General features: G+C 43.3%; 2 protein-coding genes across 9 annotated transcripts; one reads left to right on the top strand and one right to left on the bottom strand.

Annotated features, from left to right (window-relative positions):
• Window positions 1-51: 51 nt before the first annotated feature.
• Window positions 52-8,103, top strand: fubp1 (far upstream element (FUSE) binding protein 1). Of its 8 annotated transcripts, XM_088310358.1 has the most exons (20): window positions 55-226; window positions 664-787; window positions 1,710-1,745; window positions 1,823-1,859; window positions 1,991-2,037; window positions 2,110-2,181; window positions 2,257-2,314; window positions 2,406-2,568; window positions 2,643-2,741; window positions 3,331-3,450; window positions 3,525-3,627; window positions 3,821-4,069; window positions 4,143-4,303; window positions 4,908-5,059; window positions 5,138-5,214; window positions 5,296-5,421; window positions 5,675-5,749; window positions 6,195-6,257; window positions 7,333-7,502; window positions 7,586-8,103. In XM_088310358.1, the coding sequence occupies exons 1-20, from the start codon at window positions 140-142 to the stop codon at window positions 7,637-7,639; spliced, it is 2,073 nt and encodes a 690-aa protein (XP_088166484.1). In that variant the 5' UTR covers window positions 55-139; the 3' UTR covers window positions 7,640-8,103. The 8 variants fall into 8 exon arrangements, with proteins under 8 accessions (XP_088166477.1, XP_088166479.1, XP_088166481.1 ...); XM_088310353.1 differs by having other exon boundaries at window positions 53-235; window positions 2,110-2,314; window positions 7,724-8,103; XM_088310354.1 differs by having other exon boundaries at window positions 55-235; window positions 7,333-8,103.
• Window positions 8,104-10,830: 2,727 nt separating this feature from the next.
• Window positions 10,831-17,607, bottom strand: miga1 (mitoguardin 1). Its single transcript, XM_088310359.1, has 14 exons — window positions 17,435-17,607; window positions 16,468-16,608; window positions 15,436-15,604; window positions 15,121-15,351; window positions 14,922-15,052; window positions 14,701-14,827; window positions 14,531-14,619; window positions 14,326-14,435; window positions 14,179-14,251; window positions 13,995-14,081; window positions 13,107-13,340; window positions 12,984-13,037; window positions 12,360-12,476; window positions 10,831-11,954 (listed from the first exon to the last, which is right to left on the bottom strand). The coding sequence occupies exons 2-14, from the start codon at window positions 16,558-16,560 to the stop codon at window positions 11,739-11,741; spliced, it is 1,731 nt and encodes a 576-aa protein (XP_088166485.1). The 5' UTR covers window positions 16,561-16,608; window positions 17,435-17,607; the 3' UTR covers window positions 10,831-11,738.
• Between the last annotated feature and the right edge of the window lie 460 nt (window positions 17,608-18,067).

Here is an 18,067-nt window from a genome sequence, read left to right on the forward strand (position 1 = left end):
CTATTTATCACAAAGCGTGGCGAGTTAGCGCGCACCAACTATCGCGAGACTTGCCCGGGAGCTGAATCGTCATCCTCCCGCGTATGTAACCCGCCATCTTGTCGCGTCGAGGAGAAGAGAGACATAGCTTGCTGAAGATATGGCGGACTACAGCAGCGTGGCCCCCCCGTCCAGCGGCGGCGGAATGAATGATGCTTTTAAAGATGCTCTCCAGCGAGCACGGCAGGTGAGCAAGGTGACAGTGTTCTTTCGAGTCGATCGTAGTTTCGTTTATGGCTCGGGAATGTCAGGTTTCGGTGTTATTAATTTCCATTTCCCTGACTCCCCCTCCCTTCTCCTTCTGGCCTCTCCTCGAGGTACGCTAACATGACGCCACAACGGCTGTTACCGAAAATTACTGCCACACGACTGGACAAGTTGTCATATGGTCGCGTTAATACGCAGAGAAGATGAATATGCTAAAATATGTGCGCAGAATAAGGTCAAACGTGCTAACACAGACATTGAGCGTAAGACGCATTCCTTTGTTGCTCCAGACTTCCGAAGGCGAGTGTAGCACAAGGCCGCGTGTGTTTGGAAAGACATAACCGCTACTTCAAAGAATACGTGCGACCACAAAGTTTGAGTTGTTTATTTTGTTTGGATCGACTTTATGCGTTTCAGATCGCAGCGAAAATCGGCAGCGATGGCGTTGCGGCCCCCCCAACGACCGAATTTGGCTACGGAGGCCAGAAAAGGCCTCTGGAGGACGCTGGTGGGTATTTTCCCATGCCTAACCTGAATATCGGTCAGTGGCTCAAATCGATTCCATGCCAGTTAAGTGATTCATTGCTTGCCTGCTGTATGTTGTAGTTTTTAACCGAATTAACTCATCAGAATGGTTTCAACGCTATTCCTAACACGGGTTTGTCCCACTGCACGTTTTTTTTCTGAAAAGGCATGTTAACTGCAACTAACTGCGTTCTAACGCTTTTATAGAGTAGCCCTCATAAAAATGTTTTTTTTTTGGTTTATAAATCAAATGTATTCAGTGGGATATTTCGAATATAACTTAAAGGAAGTTATACATTTTTTCCAACCCGTTTTTCAAAAGTGAGACTACATAGTGTACTCCAGATGACCAACTTGAATAGTTTAGCACACAGAGTGCCCACCAACTGTCAGTCTCATCCCCCAAACCAGATGTCTTTCGTAGTACCTATGAGAGATAGCAATGTGTCACAAGAGAACCAGAATACAGGAAAATTCAAAGGAGAAGAAATGTTAAATTTAGGATTATCTGCTTGAACTGTTTCATAGCATATTGAGGAAAAAGTCAATTTTCATACTCACCATCCAAAATGTCTGATAATTGAGCCTTCGCCTATTTTAATTTGAAAAGATGAACATTTAAAATTTGTCTGATTAGCAGTGTGCATAGCCTTGCTAATGTCATCCGGTGTTAATAGATGCCATAACGCTGAATATCCTTACAAAAATGAATTGTTGAAGGGCTGGAGTAGTTTTACTGTATTTGTATTGTTCTTTCCAAATCCACGGTGAATTCTCTGATCCACTTGCGATTTTACTTGAACTCGAGTTCAGTGAACATTTTGAAGCAGTCCTAAAATTGTTATCCACCCAGTGCTGACAAATTATTTCCAGTAAATGAGAGTGAATGATGGTGTTGGAACAATTGTAATGATGTTTGTTTTATCACATCGTCACAGACCAACCAGAGACGAAGAAAGTGGCGACCAATGATGGTGAGTCGTCTGCACATGCAAGTGTATCGTTTGTAACGTGGTTGTATCTCATCACCATTTTTTTTGTTTGCTTACAGCTTTTTCTGCGATGGGAGGAATGGGCGGCCCCCCTAGGTGAGATCAGTTTGCCGAAAGCCATAATAATAAATAACTTTGCAGAATATTAGACTTTGGTGGCTGCAGGGATGCACGAATTCCCTCAAACATTGTGTTGTGCCAATTTTTTCTTCCAATCCCACCTTTAGATCGATATCAGAGGAATTCAAGGTTCCAGATGGAATGGTTGGATTCAGTAAGTTTACTTGTTTTTGACTATCTCTTGTTTGTTCTGTGAAATATACTCACACTTTCACCTTTTGTGTAGTCATCGGACGAGGCGGCGAACAAATCTCACGTCTGCAGCAGGAATCTGGATGCAAAATACAGATTGCCCCTGGTGAATTCAGTTTTGAGCCAGAAGAACTTGTCATATTTTTGCTTGCAGTGTTTAAATCAGCTTTCTGTGCTTTAGACAGTGGAGGGATGCCAGATAGGTCAGTGACGTTGACGGGAGGACCTGACGCCATCCAGTAAGTACTTTTAATTTGCAAGAGTCATATTTTTTGCTTCTTCCAACAGCAAAGCTGTGAGACTATAACCTGGTTGTCGACTTCCCAACAGGGCAGCAAAGAGGCTACTCACGGAGATTGTCGAAAAGGGACGACCGTCCCCGGCGTTCCACCATAACGACGGTCCGGGTATGACGGTTCAGGAGATTATGGTCCCTGCCTCTAAAGCCGGCCTCGTCATTGGCAAGGGGGGTGAGACCATCAAGAGTCTTCAGGTGAGCGTTTTGGTTGTTAGGTAAGCAAAAATTCCCGTGCAGTGTGTGCTAACTCCTTGACTGTTCCATTGCAGGAAAGAGCTGGAGTGAAGATGGTCATGATTCAAGATGGCCCCCAAAACACAGGCGCGGACAAACCTCTCCGTATTTCGGGAGAACCCTTCAAAGTTCAGGTGGGTTATAAACTGTATTTTTAGAGGTTTAAATGAAGCCATAAATCGACAACTATTTTGATAATCGAGTACCATCCATCCATTATCTGAGCCGCTTATCCTCACAAAGGTTGCAGGTGTGCTGAAGCCTTTCCCAGCCATCTTCGGGCAGTAGGCGGGATACACTCTGAACTGGTTGCCAGCCAATCACAGTGCACGTGCAGATGAACAAACATTCACACCCATAATCACACCTAGGGCCAATTTAGTGTGACATTAACCTACCGTGCATGTCTGGAATGTGGGGGGGAACCAGGGTACCCGGAGGAAACCCGCTTGGCAAAATGTGCAACCGCCACACAGGAAGGCTGGAGCTGAAATTGTACCCTGCACTGCGTGGCAGAGAAGCCAACCAGTCGTCCAGTGTGCCGTCAAATCACTCAACAGTACAAAATAAACAACAAAATTACTTGGTAACCAGCAATCGAGAAAAAAAAATATAAATGTAAATATCAACTCAATTGGTGGAATAATTGATTTTTAACAATATGCAATAGTGTCTGTCCGAATTAATTTGAGAATGGTTTCACATGAAATGTACTTTCTACAGCAAGCCAAAGAGATGGTGATGGAGCTGATCAGAGACCAAGGCTTTAGAGAGCAGAGGGGCGAGTACGGCTCCAGAATCGGAGGCGGCGGCGGCGGCGGCGGTGGCGGCGAGACATTAGATGTGAGTCAAATGTCTTTCTAAATGTACAAGCTACATTGAGCAATGACCTCACCATGTGTGTTTTCCTCCTCAAGGTTCCCGTTCCCCGATTTGCCGTCGGAATTGTCATTGGTAGAAGCGGAGAGATGATCAAAAAGATCCAGAGCGACACGGGGGTCAGGATCCAGTTTAAACCAGGTCAGTTATCATCACCACCACCATCTTGGATGCTGTTTCTCGATTGTTGGTCAATGATTAAAACCCATGCACCACGCTGACAAGATGATGGATCACCTATCCCATTATATCTGAGACTAAGTCTAAAAATGGGATTATGAAGAAATATGTGAAAGGAAAGCGCAGTTCGTAATGTCCTTTTTCTTGCTTCTAGATGATGGCAGCGCACCAGACAGGATAGCACAGATCATGGGTCCTCCTGACCAGGCTCAGCACGCCGCTGAGATCATCTCAGACCTGCTGAGAAGCGTCCAGGCCGGCGGGCCTCCGGGTCACGGTGGTGGTGGCGGCGGCAGAGGCCGAGGACGTGGGCAGGGCAATTGGAACATGGGCCCCCCAGGTGGCCTCCAAGAATTCTCCTTCACCGTCCCGACCATGAAGACTGGCCTAATCATCGGAAAAGGCAAAATCACCCTGTGATCAACTCTGGCGGAGCATTATGATAGGATACAAAGAATGTATGAATTATGCTCCAGGTGGTGAAACAATCAAAGGTATCAGCCAGCAGTCAGGGGCCAGGATTGAGCTGCAGAGGAATCAGCCTCCAAACGCTGACCCTAACGTCAAGATGTTCACAGTCAGAGGCTCACCCCAGCAGATCGATTATGCCAGGCAGCTGGTAGAGGAGAAGATTGGGGTGAGTAAAGTGTGCCTACCTACTGCTGGGAATGGGGAGTTTAAGGTTCCCACCTCAGACTTATGACCGTTCTACACTGCGGGAGAAAATATCCGTACCTCGGATATTCAATCATCGAAAGTTGAATATGCAAATCTGGATTCCTTGACTCCAAATTGCTACAACTCTGAAACTTTAATAGGTTTTAGGGAACATGCGAGAGATTACAGTTCATGGAGGTCATGTCATCCACAAGGTCAAATTCTTGGTGAAAAGGTCATGTTACTAAAATTTAGACTGATCTTGTAAATGCAGATTTGGATTCCCTTTTGCTGTGCACATATGAACCCATATTTCCTGCTTCTTCCGCGCAGCTAAGTTGGAATCAAACAGAACTTTTAAAATCTGAATGATTCCGGGAGAACCGGAATGTTCTCTCAATTATCAGTGCCCAACCCTAATAACTATTCGCTGACATTTTAATTTTGGAGCGTCTACACTCTACAGTTTTTACATACTGAATATTTTGATGTCACTAGAACTTTTGGTTGAAATGGATGCGATCATTGGCATGATTCCTTATGTGTTCCTCATTTTTTTAACCCCCCCCCCCCTATCCTTTCAGGGACCCGTCACGCCAATGGGCGGCCCACATGGGCCCCCTGGTCCTCATGGCGGTCCGGGCCCACATGGTCCTCCAGGCCCTCCGGGGCCTCCTGGTGCACCGATGGGTCCATACAACCCTGGGCCATACAACCAAGGGCCCCCAGGACCACAGTAAGTCACTACTTGTTTTCATGTAGGCATTGAAGTGTAACAAGTTTGTTAAACTCACCTATTTCTGCCTTTGATCAGTGGTCCCCCAGCACCTTACCAACCTCAGGGGTGGGGCAACGGCTACCCGCACTGGCAGCAAGGACAGCCTGATCCAAGTAAGGATCTGACATCTCACACCGAAGCTTTTACAATCAATTTTGGTTAAAAGTTTTTGTTGTTCTTCACTATGGGTTCAGACAAAGCAGCTGCTGATGCCAATGCCGCAGCGTGGGCGGCCTACTATGCCCAATACGGCCAGCAACCTCAGGCTCCCATGACGCCGTCCAGTGGCGCTCCGGGCACCACTCAGTCCAATGGTCAAGGTAATGGTCATCCCCGCGGTGTCAGCTTAAGCACATAGTGTAGCTAATGACTAGTTTCACGTCATTAGTCTGTAGCTTGTTTTGGTTGACAGGAGACAAGTCACCCCCATCTCCCCCCTTCCTTTATAATTTTTTTTTAACATATGTCAGGGACAGGGTAGAGTCCTCCACCATCTTTAGGTTGACAGCCCCTTGGAGGAGGAAGGCCTGCTCGGAATGATTGACGAATTACAAGTACCGTTTTTTTTAACAGGTGACCCACAGGCTGCAGGTCAGAGTGGACAGGCAGATTACACCAAGGCCTGGGAGGATTATTACAAGAAAATGGGTATATGAACCTAGTCTCAGTGTACGCCTATTTTTAACATGCGTCAGTCTAAACAGCAACGAGGCTGTCAATATGTTTTATTTTCATTATTTATTTTTTGAACACCAGGTCTGGATAGTCAGTATTTCAGGCCCTCAGTGGAGTGTAATAGATATTTTTAGTGCGCCTCCACTCAGTTTGACCGTGAGCAGCCTGTGCTGTTTAGACTGCACCACTCTCAGTGTCTCCTGGACTGAACCACCTTTTCATGCGCTTAGGAATAGTCTTTTGTTTCCAAGATGTATTTGTTCTTTTGGACGTGCTATGATTGTCTCATTGCTATACCGGGTGTGTTTACTCATTGTAACGTGTGGGATGTTGCTTGAATGCTGCTGCTGCTCCTCCTGCCGCCGCCAACGGGCTACTGCGCCACACACTGACAAACACCCGTGTGTTCTATGTGCAGGTCAACAAAGTCAACAACCTCAGGACTACACTAAAGCATGGGAGGAGTATTATAAGAAACAAGGTGAGTTTGTTTTTTTTGTTTTTCCCCATGAAATTGCGCTGTAGAAATAGTTGTATTCTCTAAAGTTTGAAGTTGGGTGGCTGTGCCCCTCATGTAGCACTCTGCAGTAGAGATGTTGCTCCCACAGCCTCCCGAGATAAAGGCAAAAGGTTTCTGATCCCCACTCAGAGACAAGGGTGGTGGGTTCGTTCCCCTTCTTACAAATGGAATGTCTCTCTGCTAGATATCAAACTGTATTCAATCACTTAGCAGTTTTAAGCAAACCCGACCCGGCATGATGCATGTTGTAGGCTGTGCAAAGCCACATTCATGAATGGAATGAGAGATACATGTATCGTGTTAATTGTATTTCGTTGTTCCTTGTTTTAGTTGTTTCATTGTTTGCCAGTATGCTGTTTAGTTGATGGTGGGTGATATTTTGATTTAAAACCGTGACTGTACGGAATGTTATGATTAGTGACATACCTCCCCAACATAGTGTGATTGCGGGACTCCTAATGATGTGACAAACTCAAGTTTGCCCTTTCAAAGATGCCTTTCTCAAAACGTATGCTAGGGTGCATGCTAGTTATTGTTTTAGTGCTGAGGCATAGCTTGACATCTGCACCCTTTAATATGGTGCGACCTATGGTCGCAAAAATTCGGTATATTCCCTATTTTAAATATGTATAAAAAAACAGTCATGAATATTGATGACAATCTTTATATTTTCCAGTTTACTTGGCTTTTCATATTTGCGTTGACCTCTTATTTTTCTTTGGTCCTTATTTTCAACGGTTAAAAAAGAAGAAAATTCAATATCGTTGTTGATGAATATGAAATAATTATGTGGCGATGTACTTTTCAGTCATATCGCCTATCACTTGTTCAGCTTTAGTTGGTTCTTAATTTTCTAGGTGGTTTTCATATTGAAGCTTTTATATAAACGATGCACGTTGTTTAATTATACCAGTCCTCCTCTTTGAATTTTGTGCATGTTTAGTTTGGTAATCCGTGTTTCAATTTGTATTTTAAACCAAGCATAGTTGTTTTTGCTGATCCTTGTCATCAAGTTTCCCGTCCTGTCCCCACCTAGGTCAAGCGGCTCCTCAGGCGGCAGCACCAGCAGCCGCTGCGGCTCCTACCACCCAACCTGGCGGGCAGCCGGACTACAGCGCCGCCTGGGCTGAATACTACCGGCAGCAGGCAGCTTACTACGGCACAGGCAATCCACAGACCATGGGAGCGGCACCACAAGCCCCTCAGGTACACACCCCCTTTCCCCATTTTGGGTAATCATGTGCACGGAATAGTCCAATATAGCTTCCTAACCTCCCTCGCTCCTGCAGGCTTTACAGGGTTCCGGTGTGAGCAGCAGCAGTAGCAGCAGCGTTCTAACATAATCATTTCTCCCTGCACAGGATGACTGCAGTTTTTTTCCCCGCTGTTAACATGCATTGTATCTTCTATGTATTTCTCCTGCACAGGGCCAGTAATGCGAAGTGGACATAACGTAAATGCTTCATTGTCGAACACAAATCCTTTGTTAAATGTTTGGATGCAGACGCCTCGGTGAAGATCTTAAAATTTCCTTGGTTTGAAAGTGTTTCACATAGATGACAAATTACCCGGCGAGCATGTCCTCTCTCCTCCATTTATATATTTTTGTTTTTCTTGTAAATGTTTTGTTTTTAGTGAGGCAACTCAACTCATATGGTCATTCCAGCCTTGTATCTACATTAAATGTGGTTAGAAGTCATGTTTGATTGAACTGTAGACATTACCATGTAAATCATCTCAGTTTTAAAAGGAAAAACAATGCTTATTGCCTGTTGTGTTTTTTGCAATAAAACAAACTGAAACCTTCTGTGTTGGTAAGTCGGGGCGCACCTTAGTGAGAAGAAGAGGGCGGGATGTTTGTTAGCAACTAGCGGGCCACCTGTGGGTTGACACAAGGCGATGCTCTCCTGTTTCTCTCCAACTGTCTAGAAGTCGCTTGTTGATTGACACTTGCTGTTTGCTGCCATGCTCTCTTTCTTGATGACTTGAACCAGACGACTCGTTTGCGTTGTTATTGTTGTTTAAAGTTGTCGAGCTAGTATGCACATGCCATTGTTTTTGCCTTGACGTGTAGACACTTCCTCCTCCACAGGCGAGTGTAGAAAAGTGGTAAGCAAGAATTTATTTTTTTTGTATTATTTGTATCCCCTCTTGGAAAGTGATTGCAAAGAAATGTTGCCTATATTCATTAGTGTTACCTTTTCTTCCAGGACAGTCAGGTAAATTGTATGATGCATTTTTTTTGTCCTGCCCAATGTACTCTTAATATGTACAAGTTTTTTTAAATTTTAAAACCAATGCAAAAAAAGTAATTTTTTTTGCTGTGCCACTGCTGTTAGTGTCGTATCCATTACGAGCATTGAGCTCTGTTGGCTTGGGCAGGGGGCACCTAACGCAGTCCACGTCCAAGTTGAGCCCTCCTGTCCTGTAAGTACCCCAACTGACCACTGAGCCTAATGATGGTTGCAAAGTATCGATATTTTTGTTAAATTTTTGCCATTTCCCCTTTTGTCTTTTGGGTAAGTATGCACTGTTGTGAAACCAGGCGTAGACTCTTGACTGTTGAATTCACTTTGTAGCGCTTGCGTCAGACACAATCTTAGTGCCGTTGATGGAATGTCGATTACGCTCGCTCGGTTGTTGTTGCTGACTGTTCTCTTGAAATGCCCCACCCTCCCCCTTCTCTCATTTTTACAAAATGGCCGCTTATCAAGATGATGTACAGCGTAGCATGCTTGCGTACTTAGCCGTCTCTCGTGATGCCAATGTTATATTTGAGCATGTCATACTGAGTTGTGGACTTGTCACATGAATATTGATCGATTTTTTCCCCAATGAGCGCTGTTGTTTGAAAAGGCATTTGATTTGAAATGACCCGATCAGAAAGGAGAAATCATTGACTGCAAATATATATACACGTCTATATAGTGCAATATATATCTGATCTTTGCAGTGTTCCCCCCCAACCCCCCCAGACCTTGCACCTTAGGTTCTGCTGCAGTAACCCAGGTAAGCAAAGCCTAAGGAACCAATAGTGAAATGCGGTGGAACCTCCAAAGAGGAAATAATTCCATTATTTTATGGACAAACATGCTTTTTCTTGATAGTATCAAACTACAAATGAAATGGTGAGAGTAAAAATGTCTACAATGCTTTTGCAGGGTAGAGCGAGTGTACCGGTGGTGATACCAAGTTGTTTCACAATATAGGTTTCATTTTTTCCCCCCCATGTCTCGAGTCGCTTAACTTTATGGGATACAAAGCTGATTTATGATTACATTGTAATTGGAGGGTCTTTCTTGACGACAACCCCAGCCCCCTTCATTTGCCAGGTCAAAATTACCGAATTTGACTTAAGGAAGAAATGCAATGGAAAGTTATGTGCTGTTTTTTTTTTTGTTTTTTTTCCCCAGGTATGCAAATGATTAGTAATAGACAGTAGGATCACTTTCGCTTTTAACGCGCGAATTGACAAGGTCGAACCGAAAAGACAACAATTTCCGAGAAAGGAACATAATCAGGAGGGTTGCAAGTCATGACAATTTGGTGCTGGAGCCTCGTAATTTGCAGAATGTGTCTTTGTTCCTAGAACGACTTCTAACTGAACCAACAACAATTTTTGTTCCACTTTGGAGGTTCCACTGTCTTGTTGGTCAATTTGGCCAGTCTTCCATCCATGCAAAGAAATGCTCACCCTGTCAATGAATTCATGCTCAACTGAAAAGTGACCTTTATGACTTGTACGACTTTGTGGACTTGACTCAAAAGTATTAATTGGTTGGTGATGAGGAATTATTGCGTTAAAGCCTTTCCTTTATATTTTTTTTCGTGCATGTCATGTAAAGCTGCTGCAGGTATGCATAGGTAGGGCCATTTTGTGAAGAAAGAAAAACGTGATGTTGACCAATGTTTATCTGGTGGTGTGTATTCTGTCATAAGCGCAGTGCTGACGTACTCATTGATACGCCTTCACTTCTCGCTCACAGTGTTGGAGGACGCTGCAAGCTTAGGCGCTAGAATCAGAGCCTGTGGTAGTTTCTGCCGAGCGTAGGCCGGGCAAGAGCTCCAGTGCTTAAGGTAAAAAAAAAAAAGTCATGTAATTTTTGTGACTGCAAAAAGTGCAAGCTAGGCATGTTTTCTGCTCGGTTTTGACTGTTTTGATGCTGCCATAGTGATTTTTTAAAGTCGTCTGATGATGGTTGTCATTTCTATTAAGTCGTCATGGTTGTTGCAATGAATGCTTTAGAAAGTTGGATGAGGACAGGAAATGAACTTTGAACATGTTGTGTCATTGAAATGTCCCACTCAGGCTCTGACTTTTTTATGAGAGGGTGGGGGGGGGTATTTAGCCACGAGGAAGAAGCCTTCTAGAGGTAAATGTGCTGTACTATATGCTCACTCCTACTGTAATGTTCATTCGTAATAAAGGTGTCACAAACAAATCCGATGACTAACTGGCTCATGAGATTACATGACCGATCAGCATTTATTTGGTTGCAACATCGAAGCACAGACTACTTTGAACGTGGACCAATTTCCAAAACATATCCACAAATCCTTTTATTTAACTTGGAGCGTATGAAGTAACACTTATACAGCAGTGAAGACCAACAATGGATTCCCGGGGGGCATTTTGTGACTTTTAAACATTTTCCCTTTGTGGTCATCAATCTACCCACTACACATAAAAATGCTCTTTAGTTGTTGTTTGCACAGTAAGTATAACAGTCATATCTGGGTGAATACAATGAATTCTGACCACAAGACTCTAAAAATAGCCTATACATAGTATGTGTATTAAAATAAATATTTTCTTAACATGCATTTCATGAAGGATTTCTTCCGACTTGAACTCATTTCTTAAGTAGTGATAAAATGATTTAAATTTGGCAAAGAGCAGCTTTAGTATCCGGTGTTTGGGCTTTAACTGATGATTGGATACCTTCTGGTTGACATAACATTTTGCTTCTTTAATATGTCAAAATCTATTGCTAGTTTAAAAAAAAAAACTGGATTGGGTACAATTTGGAGTAAAAGTAAAATCTGACGTGAGGAGCAAATATTTTTCCGACGCTATGCTACCAAACTGGCACAAGTGATGGCAAAGAAATGGCTTTTCAAGACATTAAAATCTTAACTCTACAAATCTTAACTACGGTACACTAAGTGACGGTATCGCTCTGCTCTTGCCAGGCAAGTGTCTTCAAACGGTGAGTAGTATCACTTTTTTTTTTTTACATTCTTTCCAATGATAGAAAAAACAACTCAGAAATCAATATCACAGAACTGAAAAAAAATTGCTTGCACTTGCAAACTTTTGCCGCTCAGTGAGATACGGACTTTAGGATACAAAAGCTGCACCAATAATCACACGGGAGCCTGGATAGAGCTTCAAACAGATGGCATGATGAGAAATAGAAGTATTATGCGCTTCACCACCACTCACTGCATGCGGGCCTCTATGAGGGTGGCGGGCAACAGGTTGAGCATGGCAGCGTTGCAGCCGGTGGGTCGCAGGGAGTCCGCGCCCAGGTAGGCCAGCAGCAGTTCGGAACGGCGGTGCAGCAGGTGCAACATGTCCTCAGCCAGGCTGTCCACGGATGAGTAGCGAACCTTCTCTAAGTCAAATACGTCCTTGAGGAAGTGAACCACCTGATCCTAAATGACCACAAGGCATTAAATCAAATGAGAAGTTGCAACCTTTGCTGAGTCTAACCCTTAAGTCATAACTATGATTATATTACACATTTTGAAAACCTGAATTGCTCGGGGGGGAAAAAAAAGGCGGACAGTTTCTGAATCAGCGCCATAAATATTTAGAAAATTATACTTGCATTGCTAATAGTAAATAGTGACCAGTGTAAAGTTTCTTTGCAAATTAGGTGAGCTAAATAAAATGTTTTTTCTGCTCTCTACTAGGGTTCCTCAATTTCCGATATTTCTGACATAAGCTTAGAGTTGGACATTTTCGCACAAATTTGTATTACGCATGGCAACATCTTCCTGGCCATGTGGTAATTTGTCATCTTTTCAACAAACCATGTCATCCACGTTGAGACTAACCTTGAAAAAGCAGCAGAAGTCATGCAGAGGGCTCTTGGGCCCCAAGAAGCCCCAAGCCAAAACGGGACTGATTTGCTCACACAGGGTGTAGAAGCGGGCGATGAATCCATCTGGAACCTATTTATATTTTAGAAATTAAAAAATAAAATAAAAAAATCAGCAAACATGGCTTGAGTAGTGTCCAATCCAGGGGTTCTCAAAATCTTTGGGTCCAGAGATGAGAGAAACAGCCAACGCCAATTAAACATAACTAGCAGGCGTACCTCTAAATGCCACAGGAATTACAAAATTAAAAAAATGATAAATTCATGTTTTGTTTAGAGCAAAAAAATAACGTAAAGTCATTTTGTCAGGATCAAAAGTCATAAGCATGCAAGAATAAAAATTTTTTTTTTTTCAAAAAATAATCCCAACATTCTACTGAATTGAGTTTGATAAGGGAAGAAAGATTTTCAAATGATTACATTTCCAAAAAAAAAAGGTTCACGCTATTCATATTAGAACATTTATTCTGTATTGCAACGTTACGGCTTGGGCACCCCTGAGATTGAGAACCACTGCTCTTAAAAAACATTGACAGAAAAATGTGGGTGCTGAAAAAAAAAAGCTAGAGAAAGCGCAAACCTTCATGTGCTGCCTCTTCTGCTTCAGCACCGACCAGCAGCTTGACGCCACTGCCTAAAAAAAATTTTTTTTTTAAAAAGTCAGGTGATCAGAATTTCCAGCTGGCCATTTTACTGTCCGCACCGTCTCTTTGAAGGAACTATTGAGCCAGCGGTTGTTGACGACGTTCTGGATGGAAACAGGCGGGTTCTCCAGATCCTCAAAGGAGTCCATCAGGATGAAGTCCAGAACGATGTCGTAAAAGTTGAGGTGCTTAACGCCACGCGTGGCCAACTCCACCGCTGTGTTCTCCCAGTGCTCCGTTTGCTCCAGAAAGCACATCATCTCTTCAAACACTTCCTCAAACCTCGTTGGGCTCTGAAATCCACAATGCGGCCAGGTAAACCAACTGCGGGTTGTTCACAGGCTTTTGTAACAGTTGAGGAGACACAGCCAGAAATGCTAAACCGGCAGCACTCAATTTTTCTCTCTTCAATGATCCCTTACTGTACCCATATACAAAAGCATCCTTGATCTTTTATCTTATCTGTAAGCAGTACTATTCTTTAGTGGAAAAAAAGTAAGTATGGTGATCATGCCGACTTTTTCCGACCTACAAAATCCATCCCATTGTCTCAAAAAAAAATTAACATTAACATTATTATAACATGAAAAAAAAAAAACAATTGCAAACTCCTTCTAGCATCAGCAAAAGAGTAAAAATGGCACGCTGCATAGCTTTTGGATGTCATTTGCAATCAAAGGGGAATAAAGATAGCAAGGTAAACCACCACACAGCTTTCCTAAAAACAAAAAGTTAAAACAGTGAGAGAATGCCATTGGAAGAGAACACCTGCCCAAAGACTTTCGGCTGCGGTCTCTCACGTTATTTCAGAAAAAGTTATCTTTTAGTTACGTTACCAGCAAGCAATTAAATCAAATGGAGCAAACCTATGCGGTCTGGCATCAACAGTTAGACAAACCACACAGCTTATTTCTTGTACAAATGATCAAGTACTACTTCTATTGTACCTTCTGCGCTTTCACAATGATGGATGACAAAATCATCTTCCCGGTGTCAGCCAAAAACAACCTGGTGGTTCTTTCACGCAGGATGAGCTGTGGACAAAAAAAAACAAAAAACAAAGCTTCAATCTTCCCTCTCTTCCCCCCAATACTTGCTCAGATGCTAATGGGGAGCATCAGCGCCACCTACCTGACATGCCTGCCGCACGCAATGCAATTTAGCAAGGAAATCCACGTCGCCAAGGCACTCTAACATCTCCGTCCTGACCAATGTGGAGCCAAACCGGTTTCAGCATCTACACCAACAACTGTTCCCATGTCAGACATGCTTATTTACCGTAGCACCCTGCAGGAGATCTTGCCCTGCTCCGCCATCTGCAAGGCCTCCTCATAGAAGGGATGATGAGTCAGCGTGTAGATGCTCCTCAGCTCCCTGTGCTCTGACAACTAGCAGAAACATCTTAATTAAGTCATCTCATCTTAGAACATGACTGAGCGCCTTCCTGCACGAGACGTTTAAGAGGTGCTCTGAATTTTCTCACCTCGGCTGCAGACACAAACGAGTCAGTGGAGGCAATGCTGATGCTGTCTCTCAGACAGGCGTCCTCCTGCTCCTCTTGAGACAAAATGTCTGACAGACCAAAAAGACAAAATGTCACATCATCGTCCACAACACCGTCGCTTTGTCACGTACGCAGTGAGGGCAACCGACCGTGGCTGTTGGCGTTGGATGAAGACTCTGACGTACCCCCCAACACGCCCTCGAATTCGCCCTGCAGGCGGTAAGCCCTCTGCAGGAGCGACTTCAGCCTGTGGATAAACTCTGCGCTGATAACATCCTGCAGCCCCCCAAAAAAAGGAAATACTCAACATAGTTGCAGAACTATTGAAAGTGGAACGATGGAAGACAAATGTAGATGCAAAAGCACTCACTTCCATGTTCTCCTCAGCGACGGCATCCGCAGCTCCCGTCTTCACAGAGATCAAGTCGTCATCCGCCTGCTTGCTCCTGAACGTCAACGCCTCTTCCCACCGCCGTAGCGCCTCTTCAAACAAATCCATGCCTGCCAGGACACACTTCATAAGTCACCGATCACGATGATCGTATGACATGGCATCCAAAAGCGTTTACCCATGAGGTAGAGGTTCTCAGGAGTGGTGACCACGCTGCAGATGTCGGCATCACCCAGCCGGTCCCAGCAGCTGGACTCTACGGCGCAGGTGCCGCTGCTTGATGTGTCCGCGCTAGACGCTAGACTCTCAGAACGCTCCCTTCGGGCACCTGTCGAGGCGAGGATGGGTGTGAGCGAGAAACCCGACTTGGGGTTGAGGTTGACCATCATGTTCTGATGATTGCTCTTGTCTGCACACATGAGTGGGAAGATTAGGTTTTTAGATACAGCAGAAGAACCACACACACTCTCGTGACAAGTCTATATTGCCTGACCATCCTCCGGTGCTGCAGAGCAGAAGAACAACTGGACGCCGCCTTGATCCCATTGTGGGGATGCGGCCTTCTTGCGGCCTCGCCTCCTCTGGAAGTGTCGAGCCAGAAAGAGCAGCGAGACAGCGCTGAAAGCTGCAGCGGCAACCAGCTTCTTGGTGCCCGTGCTCACCTAGTAAATTACATCATAAAATTGCTAAATATAAGAGACAAAAATGGAAAAACCCCAACACTGTCCAAGAGAATGAGTTATAACATGTAATAGAGTATCTTATATTGTCTCTGTGTGGGAAAAAATATATATAACTAACCACTAATAAATCTACATCATGATACGCATAACTAAAAAGCATTTAGAGAATATTTTTAGAACTGTGTGTATAATAATTATTAACATTTTCTTGAGGAAGTTCCGCTGTAAGTAACAGTCATATTGCACAGGACCACAGGATGCACAGTAAACAAAAATGCTTTATGCACGTTGGCAATGATGGTTATGTAGCGACACACACCAGCGATCCATCCGCTCATCCATGCCAAGACCGTTTGTATATTGAAAATAGCGTGTAGATAAAGATTTTTTTCTCTGAAAATTGTGTGCATAACCCATTTTTTTTATATATATAAAAAAAAAAAGCAACATTCAGAACTTGAGGTTCCACTGTAGTCATTTTTTAAAATTATTTATGAAGGGGACTTAGGATCGACATGCACAGTTTGGAAGACTCTCTATCCAACACATATCTGTCAGGGCCTCTTCCAAGAGTGAATAGTTTTACTTTATTTCTTATTAATAACTCTAGTAATGTTATCATGCATCTGCCATGGCTTCTTCTTTGTAGCAGGACAGTCAGTCACACCAGAAACAAAAAAAACTTTTGACACCCATAAATAGATTGACCAAAGTGCAACTCTAATCCTACTCTGAACTCTAGCAACCTCTTCTAACCAACATCCAGAGTCTGCGATGACATTATAGCACAGTGATGATGTGGAGGAAAAAATATATAAAATAAAATTAACTTTCGGGTGTACCTGCAGCTGTGTAACGGAGCCGCACACGGCCAGTGGCAGGTGGATGACACGTAGGGCAGCGGCCTTGGCCGACAGCTGGGAGTAGTGCGTCATTGAGCCGCTCTAGCCATGACGCCGCCAGTCCTTGTGCGGCGGCCGGAACTGCATAGTGGGACATAACAACACCTTATTACATAACAGCTATTACTTAGTTTGTACATACAAGTTGCAATAAGGTCATTAATGGACTGTGTCGCACGTCAGAGTCAGACAGTAAACAAATCTTTTTATAACAAGATAGATTAAAACAAGTTTTTACCCTATTTGAAATGTGAAATAGAAATAATCTATCTTGGAGTATCCATCCATTGTTTGTACTGTTCACACTCACTGGACTCGCTGGTGTCAATCCCAACTGATTTTGGCAAAAGGTGGGAGAGACCCTGAATTTGTTTTATCCCACAATTATGGGAATAAGATTTTACAATGAAAACTTTTTTTTTAATGTTACGAGAATAAAGTCATAATATTGAGTGAATAACTTTCTATTTTTATAATTAATACAAATGAGGGTGGTTTAGGCAAATTAGCATTTTTTCCCACTATTTAAACGGAATACAAATATTTTAAATCAATAAAATACCTTAATCAAGCTTGGAAATTAGTCATATCCCATATACGAATACGTCACTTCCTACACAATTTCAAAATAAGGTACCACGACAATAAAGCACCAAAACCGTCAAATTATCAATATTCACTTACATAAATTCAACGGAGCACAAGTCTAGCTCTGTTTCAAACTATTTTCGCGTGTTTTTGCAAAATCACTGCCCATAGCAAAAATAGCTCTGCTGTCACACCTACGTGCTAATTTGGTAACGGTTAGCCAGCTAATCAGTCCTCGAGTCACCTCGATCGCCCTTCGGATGAAACGTTTGTCAATGTGCACTGTGGACGGGAAAAAAATAGGGTTAAAAATGTTTACCGGTGCATGTGAAGTCTTTTTCCCCGGCTTCGGTGCCAGGCAGGCAGGTGAAAAGAGTCAGTCCGGTCGACCGACTGACCTCCCCAGGTGGAGCCGCGTGAAAAGGACTCCGGCTCGGCTAACGTCGGCAACGGCTAGCGCCACTTTCTGTTGTGCTTTACGGGGAGTTTAAGCGCCTCCGCTCGACTGAATTTGGTATTGCACGTCAAAGTGAAGGTCGTTTTCTCGTGGAGCGCTGCTATTACATAATTGCAACCATTGGCGATAAATTAGACTCACCTGCCGATTGTAATAAAAAAAACCCGCTTGTCTTTTATTACCTGATTAGCGCACAAACATGTACAAACAAATAAACCAAGATGCTTTAACGGCCGAAAGAATTTTTGGAATTGTGTATTTTATTTTATTTGGGAAATTCTTCATATATAAGCATGAAATTGTGGCTTCCAATATAAACTATTGCACACTTTTTGGTATAACTCATCTCACTCCATACTGTAAATTTTAGCCAAACTTTTTTTAGTCGCAACTCAGAGCAAATAAAGAAATTTTAAAATTAAGCAAGACGAGAATAAAGTTGTATGTTTTTTTTTAACATTTGTTAAAACCTCGGATCCACAGCTGCCCCTTTTG

Source organism: Idiotropiscis lumnitzeri, chromosome 12 (genome assembly GCF_059441095.1).
Source record: "Idiotropiscis lumnitzeri isolate Australia: NSW breed Sydney's pygmy pipehorse chromosome 12, RoL_Ilum_1.0, whole genome shotgun sequence".
NCBI lineage: Eukaryota > Metazoa > Chordata > Actinopteri > Syngnathiformes > Syngnathidae > Idiotropiscis > Idiotropiscis lumnitzeri.